We start from the raw sequence: 19,031 nt of genomic DNA on the forward strand, positions 1-19,031 counted from the left end.
GCCCAAACTTTTGCATGCTACTCTATGTCCAGGACACTTCGCATGCTCTCCACCATTTTAACAACTTCAATTCTCTGGCTCCCACCATCTCATTTTCAGCATGGACATCCAGTTCCAAGACCAAATCTTCCACATCATCTTTCTCAAATTGCCCTCTATCATGCTCCACACTTGATCTTACTATCCTCCATGTCATTCTCCTTGGTAAATACTGCTGCAAATTACTCACTTAAAGCTCATTCACATTCATTGCTTCCTCTCTCCTTAATATTCCTGATCTCACACTAGTTATCCTCTTGATCGCAGAATATCTTGAGATTATTTTTAATCCGACTTGCCAAGGATTTTTCATGACCTCCTTCTGCCTCTAATTCCCTTGAGTTCTTTTTTCTCTTTATAATCTCTCAAGCGCTTTGTTTAATTTTCAGGGGTTTTTTTTTAGTGGAAATGTCCAAGTTTCAAGTCTCCTGTGTAGCAAGACCCTAATTAAATGGTCAGGCTTTGTCAGAGACCTACCACTCTGATCCACCACTAATTCTCTTCCACATCCAGGGAAGAGAGTGCTTACGAAGAAACCCCAGTGTTTTCATGGAGAATCTGCTAACTGCACAGGATTTAAGTGCAGGGAAAGGAAGAATAAGGCAGGCTACAATTTAGTTATGTGACTCTTGTTTCATGTTTTGAATAAGTTAAAGCTTGTGCTTGAAAGTTTTTTTATAATTAAGTTTTTTTAAAAATTAGTTTTTAAACTTTGGAAACTTAACCCTATTAAAACCATTATATCTTTAGTAGATGGCAAAAGTCAGGACAATTTTTTTTAACCCCAAGGATTTTAGGGGCAAGGATTTTATGGTCTGGCCCTGACTGCTCAGGACATATTGATAGATTAATGCTGAATTTGTTTGGTTTTTTTTAAAAAAGAGAATCTTGAGTATAGGAGTTGGGATGTAATGTTAAAATTGTTCACAGCATTAGTGAGGCCAAATTTGGAGTATTGTGTACAGTTCTGGTCACCAAATTATAGGAAAGATGTCAATAAAATAGAGTACAGATGAGATTTACTAGAATGTTACCTGGGTTTCAGCACCTAAGTTACAGAGAAAGGTTGAACAAGTTAGGTCTTTATTCTTTGGAGCGTAGAAGGTTGAGGGAGCACTTGATAGAGTTATTTAAAATTATGAGGGGGATAGATAGAGTTGACATGGATAGGCTTTTTCCATTGAGAGTAGGGGAGATTCAAACAAGAGGACATGATTTGAGAGTTAGGGGGCAAAAGTTTAAGGGTAATACGAGGGGCGATTTCTTTACTCAGAGAGTGGTAGCTGTGTGGAATGAGCTTCCAGTAGAAGTGGTAGAGGCAGGTTCGATATTGTCATTTAAAAAAAAATTGGATAGGTATATGGACAGGAAAGGAATGGAGGGTTCCGCCCTGGGTGCAGGTCAGTGGGACTGGGTGAGAGTAAGCATTTGGCATGGACTAGAAGGGCCGAGATGGCCTGTTTCCATGCTGTAATTGTTATATGGTTAATATGGAATCAGGGTGGCAAGTGTGGGCCAAGGGCTCAGGGAAACCCAGCCTTTTGATTTCTCTTGATTTCCAAATGTAAATGGATAAACCAAACAAATAAATGATATCAGGAAACAGAGAGGTAAAGCTCAAACTTAAATGTTACAAAATCTATTCATGACAACAGGTAAACTACTGTGATTGAAGCTTTATAAAATGTCAGAAAGTAAGGCTGTAAGCTCATCAATATCAAGAATGATAAATTATAATAGGACAACCTTCAATTATGAACCAGTTCCAGTACAGCAGAGAAAGTAAAAGACATTCAGACATTCTAAAATGGTTATATGGTGACATGAAAGATTAATTAAATACTGTTAACTAATAATTCCTCTGCTAATCAAGCACAGTATGCACATCGCTGACTGACAGATTGCATGTAATTTTAATGCAGTTATCCTTCATTCACTGCGTTCTCACAAATAATTTACCCTGCTTTGCTTCCCACGTTTATTACAAGTACCATTTACGAATTTCAACCTCAGCTCCAGTTATTGGCAGACCATGTTAGCATTAAGTGCTTTTCTTCAAAAAAAAATTGATCAGTGAAGTCTAATTCCTCTAGTCATATTCCCTAACAATAAATCATTTGAGCTGTTTCTGAGGGGATAATTGCAGTAAATGTAGCTTTCAATTTAATGAGCAAAATACTGAGCCAAGTATTGAGTCAAATTAAATCCAACTAAAATATTTGAATAAAACAAAAAAAAAATTGACACAAGATGACTCTTAGAGATTTCAATTTCCTATTTCTCTTCAAGGTCCCAAATCATATTTTTACCAGGTCATTGATTCTTGATGACCAGTGATTAACTGCCTTGGCTTAAACAAATTTGCTACAGTTATGTCAATATTTGGTATGGTGTATGTAGACCACAGAATTGCATTTCCATAGGTAAATCTTAATATTTTAAGATCACATTTTCTAATCTACATCATGATTCTTTCTAAAAGTAGTTTTACTTCAAGTAAATGCAAGACATGTAAAATCCATATTAAAGAAATTCAACCTTCAGGTTTTAAAGTCAAATATATTAGCCATTTCTGTTACTGACTGGACAGTAAAGAGAGTTAATGTTACAATATAAAGATAATCTTACCCACTTCAACTCCAAATGACGATGACCCAAGGCAAGTTTCAAGCAATGCAGTGGGTAAAGTTTCCTCCTCTTCCCTAATGTTTAAAGGGCTTAATGCTCCCTCCATAGTTATGGCAGTAGGACAGGTTGTCTGAAGACTTTCTGAACTACTATACTTCTGGTTACTTCCATTTATAGGGCTCACTATCTCATCCAGTGCAAACTCAAATATAGAGCTCTGTACATGTTGTTCCGGACTCTCTGGTTGTGCAATACTCACTACATTTGACTGGTTGCTTGAGTTCACGTTAGCATCCAAATCAGCGGAAGTCTTGCTAGAATTAAGGCTTTCCATCGGTTCTGTACGTTTCTTTCCTTTTTTCCTTTTATGCTTTTCTACCTCATGAGTTTGTACCCAATCACTTTTCTCTTCAGACTCAATGTTTTGACTGCTGCTTAAAAGCTGTGAACATTTATATGACCCAATATTTCCACAAGTTCTGTGTCTTGGAGTAGATTCTAGACAGCTATGAGGAATGTCAGGTGTCCAAACCTCTTGAGAGTCACAATTAGCTGGGAAAGAATTTGAAACTCCTTCACAGAGAGACTTACAAAAATCCCTTGACTTCTGTTTATTCTTTTTAAATGTTCCATTTTGATCTTTCTTTACTCCAGAGACTGTAGAACTACAGGCTTGGGATGAAGACTTTCCCTTTTCTCGTGACCTCTCACATTTTTTACTGCAAGATTTATCTTTTTCAGTAGGTATTGATTTCATCGGTTGTATTGATTGGTTACATTGTGTGGGACTAAACTCTGAAGCATCTTTCTGGAGGTGACAAAGATCTTTTTTCATTCTCCCCCTTTTTCTTTTCCCTACAATACCACCTTCTTCCTTTTCCGACACACTTTTCATTTTAATTGAAGACTGGAGTAATGTACATGATCTAGTCCATGTTTTTCGTCGTTCATTTTCTGGCATTTTTTTAACACAAGATGCTCTCCTGCTACTTTGCCGAGTGCATGTGCCCCCCTGTTCTTGAAGCAAATGCACTCCATTTGGCTTCAATGTTCTGCTTGTTACATTAGAATTTAAAGCACAAGCGCTCGTTTTAAACTCTTCTGAAGCAAATACCCCAGTCTTTTCCATTACAGGTTTGCTTATAGTCATTTGAGTGGTATCGGAATCTTGGCCTGCTAAAATGTCCAAGCCGATTCGAAGTGCTTTCCTGTAAGTCAATTCCTCCAAAATTTCTTCATGAGTAGAGTCTTCTCGACACACTTTTTTAAAAAAAAAGATCTTGATCAGACAGGGAGAAACAAACCTTCAAAACATCTTGAAATTAAACAAGACTTACTACTTCTGAAACAAAGCAAATATCTGCCACTGTGACTACTGTAATGTCTATAAATTTGCACTTAGACCACAAGACCATAAAACATAGGAGCAGAATTAGGCCATCTGGCCCATTGATTCTGCTCCGCCATTCAATCATGGCTGATCCTTCCCCCCTCTCCTTCTCAACCCCAGTTCCTGCTTTCTCCCTGCAACCTTTGATGCCATGTCCAATCAAGAACCTATCAATCTCTGCCTTAAATACACCCAGCGACCTGGCATCCACAGCTGCATGTGGCAACAAATTCACCACCATTTGGCTAAAGAAATTTCTCCACATCTCTGTTCTGAAAGGGCAACCCTCTATCCTGAGGCTGTACCCTCTTGTCCTGGACTCTCCCACCATGGGAAACATTCTTTCCACATCTACTCTGTCAAGGCCTTTCAACACTTGAAAGGTTTAATGAGATTTCCCCCACCCCCCTCATCCTTCTGAATTCCAGCCAGTACAGACCCAGAGCATCAAACGCTCCTCATATGATAACCCTTTCATTCCTGGAATCATCCCTGTAAACCTCATCTGGACCCTCTGCAATGCCAGCACATCTCTTCTAAGATGAGGGGCCCAAAACAGTTCACAATACGCAAAGTGAGGCCTCACCAGTGCCTTATAAATCCTCAGCATCACACTCTTGTTCTTGTATTCTAGCCCTCTTGAAATGAATGGCAACATGGCACTGGCCTTCCTCACCACCGACTCAACCTGCAAGTTTACTTTCAGTGTGTTCTGCACAAGGACTCTCAAGTCCCTCTGTATCTCAGATTCCTGAATTTTCTCCGTTTAGAAAATAGTCCATATATTTATTTCTACAACCAAAGTGCAGAACCATGCATTTTTTAACATTGTATTTCATTTGCCACTTTCTTGCCCAGTCTTCTGATCTGTCCAAATCCTTCTGCATCCTACCCATTTCCTTAACACTACCTGCTCTTCCACCAACCTCCGTATCATCTGCAAACTTGGCAACAAAGCTATAATTTAAATACAGTTGTAACACGCTGTAAGGTTTCACGGCTAAGGGTAATGTAATGGCTTCTATGCAATGTTCCACTGTTAAGGTAATGGTTTCTGTAGCAGCAATGTTTGGGTTATAATTAGAGATAATGGGACTTTGGAATTCAGTGGCTATCCAATGGAAGAAACATCGTTCCTTCTTGTGTGTCTGGGATGCAGGTTTTTCGCGGTCTTTTGTAAAGGAGCGATTAAGAGGGAGGATGCGTGTGGAGAGAGCTGGTAGACCACCAGGCGGAGTGGACTGGGATCTGAAGGTCCGAAGGTCGGCAACATTTGGAGACCGATGGTGGAAGAATGACTACTGAGTGTGCTCCAATGGGGACTCTGACTTGGGCCCTTTTTTTGTTTTGTTTATTTTCATTACTAACCCCATTTTCAGATTAAGATTCATAAAGTCTATCATTTAATTGCATATGGTGTACTGTCTGATATTTTGCGTTGTGGGTTTGTAACTGGAGGTACGTTACACAGCACCCACACAAACTTGATTACCCAGCCTGGCAGGGCCGAAGGCTGATTCCCCTAGACAAGCGCGAGCTGGGTGAGCCTGAGGGTTACACAGCATAAAAAGTGCTCCCAACACCGACCCTGTGGAACACCACGAATCATTGGCAGCCAACCAGAAAAGTATCATTTTATTCCCACTTGCTGCCTCCTACCAATCAGCCAATGCTCTACCCATGTTAGTAACTTTCCTGTAATACCATGGGCTCTTAGATTGGTAAGCAGCCTTATGTGTAACACCTTGTCAAAGGCCTTCTGAAAGTCTCAATATACAACATCCACCGTATCCCCTTTATCTATCCTACTTCTCATCTCCTCAAAGAATTCCACCAGGTTCATCAAGCAGGATTTTCCCCGAAGGAAACCATGCTGATTTTGTACTATCTTGGCCTGTGTCACCAAGTACTCCATCACCTCATCCTTAACAATTGACTCTTACACTTCGGGTCACCTACACCGTGAAAGAGACATACATGCAAAATTTTCTCAGAACAAAAACATACAGAGCAACAATAAGAAAATTGTTCATTGAATAAAAAAATGAGATTGCCACATTAGATGAGAGCACTCAAAACTACTTTAACTAATGCTGGACACCGTTATCTTCATTTATAATGTTCAATGCTCAACTCATTCAACGGCTTTTGTTGTAGAAGAACTGTATGTTGCTATCAAGGACTCACCCAATCCACTGCTAATGCTTTTGACTTGTTCTTCCTCAAATGGTCTTGTGTCAATGCGCTTAACCCTCAACCTCAAATACAAACTGAATGTTATATACTGATTTTGCAAGGTTAATGTACAATGATAAAGGAACATCTGATTTATCTATTTGTCATTAGAAATTCCACTGTAGCTTTATAATGGGTACATGAAATTTCATTCTAGATATTCACCTGAGGTAATATAATAGAGATTTTATTTGTCCATTGCCAGAATGCCTTTGGAAATAATCTTCTATTTTGATCATAGGCTTTAAAACATCAATTATATTCAAAATTTTAAGTAATCTTTTCCCCAAGATGAATTCCATCTATCACAAGTATTGCTTATTTGCTTTAAGGAGTGCAATGTGAGAGTCTTAAAATTGTAATTCTAGAAAAGGACTAATGAATCAGGTAACCCAGAATCCTGAGCAACCAGCTCTCACAAACAAGAGAAGATCTGCAGATGCTACAAATCAAAGTAATACAAACAAAATGCTGGAGGAACTCAACTAGTCAGGCTATGGAAAAGTTGATGTTTCAAGCTGAAACCATTCATCAAGACCTGTTTACTCATTTCCACAGATGCTGCCTGGCCTGGTGGGTTCTTCCAGCATTTTGTGTGTATTACAGCTCTCACAAATGTTCAATTGGCTTGCCTTCACTACTATGTAGAAAATGCAGATTGAGTGTTCATTTCCCAGCTTCACATTTGTTCATTGTTACAGGGCAGTAGAATAATAAAGTACCTAAAATTTCACAAATACGATATTCCTTCTGTACCTCAGTGTGGAGCTTTCTAAGAAAACCTTGGATCTGGAGAGTATGTACCCAATTTATTTAATGATCAGACAACAGCAGCATGAGCTGAGAAATTAACACAGCCTTGTTATATTGGGTACACAGTATCAGCCCTCTGGACCACAAGGTTGTACCCACCCTTTAACCTACTACAAGATAAATTTAACCCTTCCCTCCCACATAAGTCTTCATTTTTCTTTCATTACTGTGCCTAAGAGTCTCTTAAATGTCTTTAATGTATTTGCCTCTTCTACCACCTTGGCATCATGTTACATGCACCTACCACTTTGGAGAAACACCAACAGAAGAAAATAAGGTACAAGAACAGAAAATAAAACTAATAATTATTACATTTTCTAGTCATAGAACTTAATTAAATGGGCATGATTCTGTCAAGATTTGTGTTGACAAAATTAAATTTTAATACTTACCGTTTATCCAAGCATATTATTTGGACATCCAAACAGTCTGAATTTGTCTTGGGCGTTTCACTGGGAGAAATACCAGACTTCAACAGTATCTTTTTTAGAGAAAAAAAAAAGTTGTGGACAACACTGTACATTCATCAACAAAGTATACAAAGTGGGGTACTTAAAAGACAACTAATGTTGCAGTTGTGATTGTTGCATGACTAAAACTTCAGGAAGTCAATTAGTTACTGAAGTTTATATAAACAATGAGGTGTCACAACATAGCGGTTCAATTACTTAACGGTTCTGGCCCGTTGAGAAATGAGTTTGGATACTACCACAATCATTGCAATATTTCAGAATCAGATTTATTATCACCAGCACATGACCTGAAATTTGTTAACTTAGCAGCAGCAGTTCAATGCAATACATAATCCAGCAGATTATAATCTATAAAATAGAATAATAATTAAGTAAATTAACCACGTATATTGAATAGATTATTTTTTAAAAATCTGCAAAAACAGAAATACTGTATAATAAAAGAAGTGAGGTAGTGTCCAAAGCTTTAAAGTCCACTTAGGAATCAGATGGTAGAGGGGAAGAAGCTGTTCCTGAATTGCTGAGTGTGTGCTTTCAGGCTTCTGCATTGCCTGCCTGATGGTAACACTGATTAAAGGGCATGCCCTGGGTGGTGGACGTCCTTAATAATGGATGCTGCCTTTCAGAGATACCACTCCCTAAAGATATCTTGGGTACTTTGTAGGCTAGTACCCAAGATGGAGATGACTAGATTTACAACCTTCTGCAGCTTCTTTGGTCCTGTGCAGTGGCCTCTCCATACCAGACAGTGATGCAGCCTGTCAGAATGCTCTCCACAGTACAACTATAGAAGTTTTTGAGTGTATTTGTTGACATGCCAAATCTCTTCAAACTCCTAATAAAGTATAGCTGCTGTCTTGCCTTCTTTATGACTACATCAATATGTTGGGACCAAGTTAGATCCTCAGAGGTCTTGACACCCAGGAGCTTGAAGCTGCTCAATTCAAGTAATAAATCTGAAGTTAAGAAAATCAGTCTTACAATAATCTTAAAACTACCCAGATTTTCTTATATAAACTCATTGATTTGTTAATTAATTCAGGGAAGGAAATTTGACATTTTTGCCTGGTCAGGCCTGGTTTGACTCCAGACCATTTAATATGGTTTCTTCTTAACCAGTTCTTCAGTTCAGAGACAATTAAGGATGGGCTATAAATGCGACAAATAGAAAAGTATTTTTATCCAAAACAACACATCACCATTAGAGGAACATACCTGCCAGGACTAATGCTGTGAAACACTTACTGGATTTACTAGGCAGAATCCTATTTAGTTAAGCATGAAATAAAGTCATTAAGAAGCAGATGCAATATGAGGTGGAATCAGCAAATGATCTGTAGAATAGCAGAACAATCATGATTTCCTTAAGATGATGTTAAATGTTTCAAAGGAAGAAATGGAATAGAGCCAATGTGAAATCTTAGCTCCATAAGTTTAATTATCTATTATATTTACAGCTCCACTGTTATTATGGGGACACAGTTCTCTGCCTCCAAAGATTGGCAAGCAAGCATTGGTAAATGGTTGCTAACAGAGCAACTCTACATCATATTTTCTGATTTAATTAATCACTGCCAAATTGAGCTCCTAACTTCCTCACAGAGCAGTAACAATCAAGTTAAAAATCAGCAGCAAGTATGATAAATCACGGACATAGCATTTTAGTCATTGTACACATGAAAGCCTCAAAGGCACCACTGAACTGCTGTTGTATTTGCATTTGGGGTAAATGGTATGAATGGAACAGGTTTATTTTGCACTGTACAAGCTGTGCTACAATTACAGTTCCATAATCATTCACAAAACCACAGTCTCTCCAGAAGTTTATAATTCATGTGTAAATTGTCATCGATTACTCTGGCACAAATTAGGATGGGTCCTATTTCATTAGTTTTAAAGATGTTTTAAAGTTCTAAAGACTTTTAAAAAAAGTCTTTAAAGTTTTAAAGACTTCCAGTGTCCCTGACGACTATGTGTGCAGGAAGTGTGTCCAGCTGCAGCTTCTGGCAGACCACGTTGAGCGCCTGGAGCTGTGATTGGATTCATATTGGAGCATCCGCGATGCTGAGAAAGTCGTGAATAGCACGTTCAGTGAGTTGGCCACACCCCAGGTAAAGGCTACACAGGCAGAAAGGGAATGGGTGGCCACTAGACAGCGTAGCAGTTGGCAGGTCATGCAGGAGCCCCCTGGGGTCATCTCCCTCTTAAACAGATATACTGTTTTGGATACTGTTGGGGGAGATGTCTCATCAGGGGAAGGCAGCAGCAGCCAAGTTCATTGCACCATGGGTGGCTCTGCGGCACAGGAGGGAAGGAAAAGGAGTGGGAGAGCTATAGTGATAGGGGATTCAATTATAAAGGGAATAGACAGGCGTTTCTGTGGCCGCAAATGAGACTCCAGGATGGTATGTTGCCTCCCTGGTGCAAGGGTCAAGGATGTCTCTGAGTGGCTGCAGGACATTCTGGAATGGGAGGGTGAACAGCCAGTGGTCGTGGTGCACATAGGAACCAACGATATAGGAAAAAAACGGGATGAGGTCCTACAAGGTGAATTTAGGGAGTTAGGAGATAAACTAAAAAGTAGGACCACAAAGGTAATAATCTCTGGATTACTACCAGTGCCACGTGCTAGTCAGAGTAGAAATAGGAGGATATTTCAGATGAATACATGGCTTGAAAAATGGTGCAAGGGGGAGGGATTCAAATTTCTAGGGCATTGGAACCAGTTCTGGGAGAGGTGGGACCGGTATAAACAGTATGGTCTGCACCTGGGCTGGACTGGAACCAATGTCCTAGGGGAAGTGTTTGCTACTGCTGTTCAGGAGGCTTTAAACTAATATGGCAGGGGGATGGGAACAAGTGCAGAGAGACAGAAGGGTGAAAAATGAGGGTAGAAGCAAAAAGTACTAAGGTGAAAAGTAAAAGTGGCAGGCAAATCCACGGCAAAAAGCAAAAAGGGCCACTTTTCAACATAATTGTGTAAGGGCTAAGAGTGTTGTAAAAACACGCCTGAAGGCTTTGTGTGTCAATGCGAGGAGCATTCGTAACAAGATGGATGAATTGATTGTGCAGATAGTTATTAATGAATATGATATTGTTGGGATCACAGAGAGATAGCTCCAGCATGACCAAGGATGGGAGCTCAACATCCAGGGATATTCAATATTCAGAAGGGACAGACAGGAAAGAAAAGGAAGTGGGGTAGCATTGCTGGTTAGAGAGGAGATTAACGCAATAGAAAGGAAGGATTTTAGCCTGGAGGATGTGGAATCGAAATGGGTAGAGCTGCACAACACTAAGGGGCAGAAAACGCTGGTGGGAGTTGTGTACAGGCCACCTAACAATAGTAGTGAGGTTGGGGATGGCATTAAACAGGAAATTAGAAATGCGTGCAATAAAGGAACAGTAGCTATAATGGGTGACTTCAATCTACACATAGATTGGGTGAACCAAATCGGTAAGGGTGCTGAGGAAGAGGATTTCTTGGAATGTATGCAGGATGTTTTTCTGAACCAACATGTCGAGGAACCAACTAGACAGCAGGCCATTCTAGACTGGGTATTGAGCAATGAGTCGTCGTGCGAGGCCGCTTGGATAAGAGTGACCATAATATGGTGGAATTCTTCATTAAGATGGAGAGTGACAGTTAATTCAGAAACAAAGGTTCAGAACTTAAAGAAGGGTAACTTTGAAGGTATGAGATGTGAATTAGCTAAGATAGACGGGCAAATGATACTTAAAGTGTTGACAGTGGATATGCAATGGCAAGCATTTAAAGATTGCATGGATGAACTACAACATTTATTCACCCCAGTTTGGCAAAAGAATAAACCAGGGAAGGTAGTGCACCCGTGGCTGACAAGGGAAATTAGGGATAGTATCAAGTCCGAAGAAGAAACATATAAATTAGCAAAAAAAAAAGTGGCACACCTGAGGACTGGGAGAAATTCAGAGACCAGCAGAGGAGGACAAAGGGCTTAATTAGGAAAGGGAAAAAAAGATTATGAGAGAAAGCTGGCAGGGAACATAAAAACTGACTGTAAAAGCTTTTACAGATATGTGAAAAGAAAAAGATTGGTCAAGACAAATGTAGGTCCCTTACAGTCAGAAGCAGGTGAATTGATCATAGGGAACAAGGACATGGCAGACCAATTGAATAACTACTTTGGTTCTGTCTTCACTAAGGAGGACATAAATAGTCTTCCAGAAATAGTAAGGGACCGAGGGTCTAGTGAGATGGAGGAGCTGAGGGAAATACATGTTAGTAGGGAAGTAGTGTTAGGTAAATTAAAGGGATTAAAGGCAGATAAATCCCCAGGGCCAGATGGTCTGCATCCCAGAGTGCTTAAGGAAGTAGCCCAAGAAATACTGGACGCATTAGCGATAATTTTTCAAAACTCCTTAGATTCTGGATTAGTTCCTGAGGATTGGAGGGTGGCTAATGTAACCCCACTTTTTAAAAAAGGAGGGAGAGAAAAACCAGGGAATTATAGACTGGTTAGTGTGACATCAGTGATGGGGAAAATGCTAGAGTCGGTTATCAAAGATATGATAACAGCACATTTGGAAAGAGGTGAAAACATTGGACAAAGTCAGCATGGATTAGTGAAAGGAAAATCATGTCTGACGAATCTTATAGAATTTTTTGAAGATGTAACTAGTAGAGTGGATAGGGGAGAGCCAGTGGATGTGGTATATTTAGATTTTCAAAAGGCTTTCGACAAGGTCCCACACAGGAGATTAGTGTGCAAACTTAAAGCACATGGTATTTGGGGGTATGGTATTGATGTGGATAGAGAATTGGTTGGCAGATAAGAAGCAAAGAGTGGGAGTAGACGGGACCTTTTCAGAATGGCAGGCATTCAGAATGTGGGGTACCGCAAGGCTCAGTGCTGGGACCCCAGTTGTTTACAATATAAATTAATGATTTAGACGAGGGAATTAAATGCAGCATCTCCAAGTTTGCGGATGACTCGAAACTGGGCGGCAGTGTTAGCTGTGAGGAGGATGCTAAGAGGATGCAGGGTGACTTGGATAGGTTAGCTGAGTGGGCAAATTCATGGCAGATGCAATTTAATGTGGATAAATATGAGGTTATCCACTTTGGTTGCAAGAACAGGAAAACAGATTATTATCTGAATGGTGGTTGATTAGGAAAAGGGGAGGTGCAACGAGACCTGGGTGTCATTGTACACCAGTCATTGAAGGTGGGCATGTAGGTACACCAGGCGGTAAAAAAGGCAAATGGTATGTTGGCAATCATAGCAAAAGGATTTGAGTACAGGAGCATGGAGGTTCTACTGCAGTTGTACAAGGCCCTGGTGAGACCACACCTAGAGTATTGTGTGCAGTTTTGGTCCCCTAATCTGAGGAAAGACATTCTTGCCATAGAGGGAGTACAAAGAAGGTTCACCAGATTGACTCCTGAGATGGCAGGACTTTCATATGAAGAAAGACTGAATCGACTAGGCTTACACTCACTAGAATTTAGAAGATTGAGAGGGGAACTTATTGAAGCGTATACAATTCTAAAGGGATTGGACAGGCTAGATGCAGGAAGATTGTTTCCGATGTTGGGGGAGTCCAGAACAAGGGGTCACAGTTTAAGGATAAAGGGGAAGCCTTTTAGGACCGAGATGAGGAAAAACTTCTTCACACAGAGAGTGGTGAATCTGTGGATTTCTCTGCTACAGGAAACAGTTGAGGCCAGTTCATTGGCTATATTTAAGAGGAAGTTAGATATGGCCCTTGTGGCTAAAGGGATCGGGGGTATGGCGAGAAAGCAGGTACAGGATTCTGAGCTGGATGATCAGCCGTGATCATACTGAATGGCGGTGCAGGCTCGAAGGGCCGAATGGCCTACTCCTGCACCTATTTTCTATGTTTCTATGCTTCTATATTGAAGCTAGAATAGTAAGGAAATTGTGCACAAGGACCTAATGCTCATAAACACTATTCAGTCTTTTTTCTTGCAATCTTACCAGTACACTGCTGGTAAGAATAGGAGACTTAATTTTCTGTTCTTTTGGAAATTAGTTCATCCCTAATCAGCAGAAGCAGTACTCTCTGTTCCAACAAACACCAATGGTTCAAAAGGCTTATTGTCATAAAAAAATACCTTTTCATGCAACAATAAAACCCAAGATTTGGAAGAAAGCCTAGTGATGGTGTTAATATAGTGGCCTTGCCAAATTTTGGGTAGGGCAGGGTACAATGTTTCTTTTGTTTTGTGCCTGGAAGGCAGTTCAACTTACAGGCTGGCAGGCAAGTCAAATGCACATACTCACTGCTTGGGATGGATCAAGTTTGACCCCACCAATTGAGATTGAGGGGCAAACGGGGGCAAGTTATAGGTCCTCAAATCAGCAGAAGGGATATCAAAGGCTTCAAGAAATATCTTGTATCACACCCAAAATTGATACATGCAAAAATTCATGCCTCTGGAACTGATGGCCATTAAACTTAACACAAGTCCCCCAGTTGTGAAGCAATGTTCTACCTCATCAGGCAGCATTTTTGACATTTCCTTAGCGTTTGACCATATATAAAAAAAAATGAAGCTGAGTTGCTAGCTTGATGCTCAACCCAGCACAGATAGAACCAGACAGATAGATTTGAACTTGGGACCATTCGCCTCAAAATCCGATGCTGATGCCACTACACTAACAGCTGGCACTCTACCTTACCTGGACAATGGACAAATCTTGCTGCCCATTACAGTAAAGACAGCAAAAGGTATATATAAACAGGAGAAAATTGGCAGATGCTAGAAATCCAAGCAACACACACACAAAATGTTAAAGGAACACAGCAGGCCAGGCAGCATCTACCGAAAAGAGTATAGTCGATGTTTTGGGCCAAGACCCTTTGGCAGGACTGGAAAAGGATGAGGAGTATAGGTATACAAGTTGAGATTGATAATTATGCCTCTAACATGCTCTTTCTTTGGGGTGAATTGGGTGTCCAAGGAGGGCTAGAACCACTGGTGAAGGGACTTGTGTTCTATCTGGGGCTGCTCACTCACCTTTGGTTCCCACTGGACACCCAGCTCTCACCCAGGGCACAAATAGTAGTTTGTAAGTGACAGTGGCCACACAGTGCACCAATCTGACAGGCAAGGTAAACCAGCTGAGGACAGCTCATGCCTTGGTGAGATAGGGACATGTCTGCCCTAGCATGTGAAGTCAGCTCTAATGGACTGGGTGGATTAGATCTAGTGAGATCCAACAGCCAGGAAGGCAGTATGGCAACACTCTGTGGAGAGCAAACGGCATGACAAAGCACAGAAGTACTGATCACTTACTGCAACCAAAGAAGAACCTAGTTGTGATGACTACTCATACCACTGGACTCAGACTTCTGAGGTAGAGTGGAATTTCTCCAGTGCAAAGGCTTTTCTATTTTAAAAACTCTCCCACAAATTTCCTGTCTTCATCAGACATGATGGACCACCACCATCCTCTCCCTTCTGCCATTGAGAATATTAAAACTATTGACCACATCTTAGGAATGTAGCACATTTTTCTGGTTTCAATAACACCAGAAGGAGATATTTTGGAATCAAAACAATTATACACAAGGACCAATGTGCACTTATGTTAACTGTACAACAATGAACACATCTTTTTAGGTCCAGAAAAGCAAATACATCTGAGCATTATACACAAGGGGACCTCAAAATGTTGTTTTTCCTTCAATCTGATTCTTATTGCAAAGACTTAAAACAGTAGTCGCAAGGCAAAGTTAAACCAAACCGGTTAGAAAGCAAAATTAGTACCAACTTTAACTGATTTTGTCACCAAGTGCAAAAGTTAAAATGCACATTACAAGGAAAAAACATAGATACTTCAATATGAATCTTACCTTTTATGAGAGTATTTGTTAATTTCCCAACGAAGAATGTAACTTCTATAGCACCACAATAGTTAAAAATACAAAAAGAAAGTTTAAGACAATGTTCCATAAGAAAATAAAGATTAAAGAAAACATTGGAAACTGAAGATTAAAAAAAAAGCATTCCAATAAAGATCTTAAAGGAATCTTAAGACGACAGGCCCAATTGAAACTGAGTCACCTTGGCCTTTTGGAGTGCATGATGGCCATACACGATTGGCTATTCATCACCACAATGGGGCCAATAATGGCACCCACTACAAAATGAGACAAGAGTTGCCCATTTTGATTAAAAAATGACATGTCTGAGGTGAGCACGAAGTGCAAGACATGTAAATCTACTCAGGGCAGCATTTTCATTGGTATTGATGACCTTCACAAAATCAAAGTGCTTTGTGGCAAAGAGGGAGCAAGAAAGAGAAAAAAAAAATACCCAATTGAAAACAAAATCTACTGAGCTAATTAATAAAATAAACCATAAACAGATAACATACTACTAGGATTTACTGGTCATACCACAATTGTGCCTCAAATTTAGGTGGCTAATCATGATTAAACATTTCTGTAGGATACAACTTGCGTTAATGGAATTAATGTGCTTGGAACGGAATAAGATACTCTCTAAAACAAGGAGAATCACTGCTAAGTTTTTCCACATAATTCCACATCCATGTATTTCATAATGTACTAAATTGTACTCATCTATTATCTCTCATTATTTAAGATATTTCTCATCTATTTATAAGCTTAAAAAAGTTAAAGCAGAATCTATGATTTGCTATGATTTACAGGACTCAAAAGGATCAACTTTTGAGGAAGTTGTAACAAGAGTACAGGGAGTACTCTCTATTAGGAGAGTCTTGGATTTAGCAATTCAAAATTAAATCTTCCAACAAGCACCACACCAGGGGGAAAAAAAACATAAAGACAGTAATAGTCTTGTAACATTAAGTCCTACTCCTGATAACTGGGTATATAATCTTGACCAACACTGCAGAGAAAAACCAATCGCACAAAAATCCTCTCTTTTCATGAGACATTACTCAGTTGAACTTAAGAATCCAAGTTACTATAAATGGAGAAGAAGGCTACATTGCCCTTCAAGGCTGCTCTACCATTCTACAAGATAAATGACTAATCCCACCTTGGACATGACACCATTTTCCTACGTTTTTCACTGGCTTCAACTTTTACGGTCAAAGAATAATATTTGCCATAATATTCGTCAATGAGTAAACTCAACAGTTCTCTGGGTAGAGTTAGAAATATTCAAGACCCTCTGAAAGGAGAATCTTCTTTTCACTTCAATCTCAAAATGGACTACTGTACTTTTATTCTGAAAGTGTGCCCCTAGCTTGAGCCCCTGCTCCCACAAGTAGAAATATTCCTTCAAAGAATAGGCAGTTAATTGGTTTGGCATGGTTGAATTGGGATGAGGGCCTGTTTCCATGGTGTATAACTGACTCAATCCTTCTCAGAATTACACATTTCAATAAAATCACTACTGATCCTTCAAAACTCCAACATCCACAGTCCTGACCTGCTCAACATTTGCTTGTAAACCAACTTGCTCGTCTCAGAGATCAAAACAGCCCACATTCAATTTGCTTTCCCAATTATTTGGTCTATCTATATGCTAAATTGGTATATTCTATGTGCAGTGATACAAGATGCTAATGTCTGCAGCATTCTGAGTCAGTCTCCATTAAATAATCCACCTTTCCTACTATAATTAAACATCTCAAATTCCTGTCTATTTCATCTGCCAAACTTTTGTTACCCACTCAATTACCTATATTCTTCAGTAGACTATGCAATCTTCCTCACAACTTGCTTTTTTTAAACAACAAAATAAGGGAAAGGAAACACTGAGATTATTGTAAATCCCCATCTGCTTCACACATGTTCTTATAAAAGGAAATCTACCTTGACTATCTTGTTTGTGATTAGGCCCGAAGAAGTTGATTTTAACAGCCTCTGAAAATGGCACAAGTAGCCAGTCAATTCAGGAGGCCATTAAGGGTAGAGAATGAATGGCAGTCATCCACATCCTATAAACAATGGAAAATAATTCCAATGCAGGCCAGGCCTGGTGACCAACTATTAGATGAGGATGGTGGGTCACGTCAGGCTCCCAATTTACATATTTAAAAAGGTCTAGTACCATTTTAATTTTGTATCAATAAAAAGCTGTGCACAACTTGGCATTCAGGACAAATTTCTGAACAGATCACGTATGATATGTAGTAAAATACATACAATACATAGATAACACCCTGGAAAAAGGTTTCACTGCTAATGTAATCACCTCTCTGTAGCAGTTATGCTTAGAGATAACGGATGTTTTGGAATGTGAGCTGGGTTTTTTGTTTGGCATGAGATGAAGAGAGAAGACACTGGAGAGAACCCGTCATAGGATACGATCCAGTTAGGAGATCATGATTCGATGAAAATGGGCAGCAAGATCAACTGATGATCAGTGAACTGAGCTCCAACTGGTGCCCATTTGACTGTTTAGTTATAATGGGCCCTTTTTGCTTTTTTCTTTTCTTTATCAACTCTTTAGTCAAGATCAATAAATATAATTCCTTTAATTCTATGCAGTGTGCTGTCCGCTGTTTCTTGATACCGATTTGTAACAGAGTTACAAATTACCCAGCATCCACACAAACCAGGGTTTGGGTTGGGAGAGCCGTCTCAATCTCACGGGTTTGGCAGGACCCGAGTGAGTCTTCCTTAGACTTACACAGCCGAGGAAATCAGCGGGGTTTCGTTCTGGATCAATTTCGCTAGATGCTGTGTGATTGCCCTGAGCACTGATCAAGTGGATTGTGTGTTTAAGCATGTGTTAAACTATTGTCCAGTAAAGTGATTAAGATCTGTGGTTGAATGGTGGTGTGAATCCACAGTGCTAAATGCCTGTGTACTGAGTGGGGTGTTGAATGAATTGTTAATTCTGACTTTAAGTACCATTAAAGCATGAGGAACAGTTATGATCATGGAGCGGTGGTTTGACAAAATGGCAGGCAAAAACTTTGTCTTAGTTCTGATGTACTGACAGTGGAACTGCCTGGGACCCCAGGAGAGGGGGTCCGTGGGCTGCCCATACTTTCCCAGAGGCAAGCTTGCCGAATTGAAGCAACGTTTCCCATAGCTGGGGGCAGAGACTTTAAAAACACGTTGCTCTTGATTCTGAAGAGTGAGGGGAAGAAGTGGTCTGATGTGGAAGGTCTAATGAATCCTCCAGTGAGGGATGAACATTCTGAGGTGGTAGTGGCCCTTATGCCCCTGCCAAAGAATTGGCAAAATGCCCAGGTTCAAAGTCGCAGCTACCGTCGGCTGAGAATGTTCTCGGGAATGAAGCTCATCCTTAAAGGGGAAGGAGTACGAGACTTGAACAGCACAAACCTCTCTGATGCTGGATGAGGGGCAGTGCTCTGATGACATGAAAAGACAGCAACTGGTAGAGAGTTTGAGGGGGTCGGCTGCTGATGTAGTGAGATCCTTAAAGACACAGAACCCCTTTGCTAACTCTGCAGGCTACATGCAAGCACTAGAAA

At 40.1% G+C, this 19,031-nt stretch overlaps 1 protein-coding gene across 8 annotated transcripts in view; it reads right to left on the minus strand.

Annotated features, from left to right (window-relative positions):
* Window positions 1-19,031, minus strand: part of LOC132406047 (PWWP domain-containing DNA repair factor 3A-like) — an 82,039-nt gene that overhangs the window by 34,139 nt on the left and 28,869 nt on the right. For 3 of the 8 annotated variants that reach the window (XR_009516048.1, XM_059991221.1, XM_059991222.1), the window contains exons 3-5: window positions 7,498-7,586; window positions 6,245-6,315; window positions 2,668-3,927 (exon numbers count right to left, since the gene is read on the minus strand). Coding sequence is in view for 7 of the 8 variants with exons in the window: in XM_059991221.1 (XP_059847204.1) it covers window positions 2,668-3,927; window positions 6,245-6,315; window positions 7,498-7,586 (1,420 nt within the window). In the remaining variant the exon portion in view is untranslated. Of the gene's footprint in view, window positions 1-2,667; window positions 3,928-6,244; window positions 6,316-7,497; window positions 7,587-15,441; window positions 15,487-19,031 lie in introns of all 8 variants that reach the window. The other 5 variants (XM_059991225.1, XM_059991223.1, XM_059991226.1 and 2 more) reach the window with 3 other exon arrangements.

The sequence above is a fragment of the Hypanus sabinus genome, chromosome 16, assembly GCF_030144855.1.
Source record: "Hypanus sabinus isolate sHypSab1 chromosome 16, sHypSab1.hap1, whole genome shotgun sequence".
Lineage (NCBI taxonomy): Eukaryota > Metazoa > Chordata > Chondrichthyes > Myliobatiformes > Dasyatidae > Hypanus > Hypanus sabinus.